Source organism: Aplysia californica, unplaced genomic scaffold (assembly GCF_000002075.1).
Source record: "Aplysia californica isolate F4 #8 unplaced genomic scaffold, AplCal3.0 scaffold01121, whole genome shotgun sequence".
Lineage (NCBI taxonomy): Eukaryota > Metazoa > Mollusca > Gastropoda > Aplysiida > Aplysiidae > Aplysia > Aplysia californica.
Genome location: NW_004798391.1, coordinates 18173 through 20522, shown reverse-complemented (window position 1 = coordinate 20522; position 2350 = coordinate 18173). Strand labels below are relative to the sequence as shown.

General features: G+C 37.4%; 1 protein-coding gene across 1 annotated transcript in view; it reads left to right on the top strand.

The window, feature by feature from the left end:
• Nucleotides 1–2350, top strand: part of LOC101861172 — a gene marked incomplete at its 5' end in the record, with an annotated part of 142597 nt that overhangs the window by 129074 nt on the left and 11173 nt on the right. Inside the window, 1 exon segment of the mRNA XM_013090044.2 lies at nucleotides 700–879. Coding sequence (XP_012945498.1) covers nucleotides 700–879 — 180 coding nt within the window.

Below are 2350 nucleotides of genomic sequence, written 5' to 3'. Positions count from 1 at the left end.
TGTGTGTGTGTGTGTGTGTGTGTGTGTATATATAATTATATGTATGTACGTGGTGATACACCAAAACAATGTGCCAGGATCTGGACAATTATGATGTATCTTATCTTATCTTATCTTGCTTATAGACAATACTTTATTTTGTTGCGATTCATGTTGTTCCTGTTCTGTATTTTGTCTTTGCTATTGTTGGTTATGGTGATAGTGGTGGTGGTGTTGTGTTCATTCAAGACAATCAAGAAGAATTATTTTCAAAACGAACATTTCGGTGCAGCCTCAAATGTATGCTTAAATATGTACCCCCCCTTTCACTTTTTCACCATACCTTTTTCTTCGTATATAACCTAGATAGCATGAAGAACGCCGGCTATTCATTCATTGATTGATTGATTCATTCATTCATTCCTTCATCAGTGTTTAGATCCTAATGTTACTATACTTGGTTATTAATTTTTCTTTTAGTTTTTGCCGCTAATTTTCACTCCCCACCCCTTTTTCTTGTAAACTTTCTATCATGCTCTGAACTTTGGACTCACCGTAAACTTTGTGTTTGTTACTCGCTTGTAACACCTCTAATCTTCGACACTTGTGTCACCTTATTGTGTTGCAAGTGCCGTAAAACTCTTACCAAAAAAAAGAAAAGAAAAAAAAAAAGAAGAAAGTTTTCTATTGTGTTTCCTCTCTGTCTGCTGTCCCTCACAGGTTCGACTTCATCCACGCACAACACGACACCCGGCTGAAGATAGAGCCGGAAGTGATGTTGCTAGGCGACCACATGGAGCTGATGCGTCACCATGACAGCCTGATGAAGCCGTACACCATCCGGAGACTCAAGTCCGCCAGGCAGATGTCCAAGCAGAAGGTGTTCAACAGAGACAGCAGGTACTTTTGTAGTCATAATTTGTGTTATTTCCATATTTTTGTTTCATTTACTATAATTTTGTCAGTTGCTGTTATTACCATATTTTCGTTTCTTTTGCTATGCTTTTATCAGTTGCTGTTATTTCCATATTTTCGTTTCATTTACTATTTTATCAGTTGCTGTCATGCAGATTTTTAAAAAATTGAAACTGCAGCATGGTGGTAAAATCTTAATCATCCACCCGTCCATCCCTCCATCCTATCGTCAGTTCAACTGTCCGACCACAAATCCTTTCTGTAGGGTAGAATACATCTGTATATACTATGATATATTGTATTATTATTATTGATATAATATTGTAATTGTTTGCAATTAACTATTTTTGAAAGTTTCCTTTACTATTTTTATCTTAAATGTCAGCCTACCTGTTTTTCTATCATTCCATAATATGTTAACAAGACTGTCTTATTAACTTCATTAAGCTAAATGTCAATCAGTATATTATTATCATTGTGTGCATTCATCCAATGTCTATAGACATTTTATTGTCCCAAAATTTATTCCGTTTCTCCGCTAGGGGTGATTAGTTGGCATTTGGTCTGTTTCAGCTTCTCTCCGTGTTGCTTATAACCTGATTTATTCCTATAGCAATCTTTTTTTTTCGTCCACTTGCAAAGGGCAAGAGTAGAACTCCCGACCATCTTCGCATGGTTTATTAACTATGTCCCGATTCCATCTACAGAAACACCATTGCCGTTTATAGATACAACTCAATAATATAATTTATAGATTATGTCCTCATCCCATTCGCAAATACAATTATGCATGGTTTATTTACTCTGTCTTCTTTGAGGTTGCGGGTTCGGAGGTTCTAGGCTCAGCTCGGTCCGATGGGAAAGGCACTTTACACGAACTTCCCATTTGACTCAGTCCTTTTGGAGATGAACGTTAAACTCGGGAGCCCCACCTCTTAAATAACCTAATAGTGTTGATAGAGGCTTTAAACCCATAATCATTTCACCATTTTTTTTTCATCAACGCCTTCCTTCTTGCCACCCACAGATACCACTCGGCTTATGTCCAGTTTGAGCGACCCTTCCTCTATAGTTCCTTCAGCTGGTACAGGAACGGGTGTCACAAGAACATGTCTCAGGTAGGACATGCATGCAAAAAAAAACCCCCAAACAATTTCCATCAGCGATAAGTGCGGTATTCATTACGTAAGACTTTCAAAAAAATCCAATATGGCCACCGTATGCATGGAAACGAAACATTTTTCTCAAATTTGATTGCAGATTTTAAGACTCCTTACTATGCTTGTTATATGTATGGTACAATTCGGTGCCCTAATAAGCGAGATAGCCTTCAGGTGTACCCCCCCCCACACCTCTTAAACGCATAGAGCGGGCAGTAGAACAATAAAACATTATTTTATCATAGAGTTTGGTTATGGGCTTTGGAGATGCTATTATTATTATTATTATTATTATT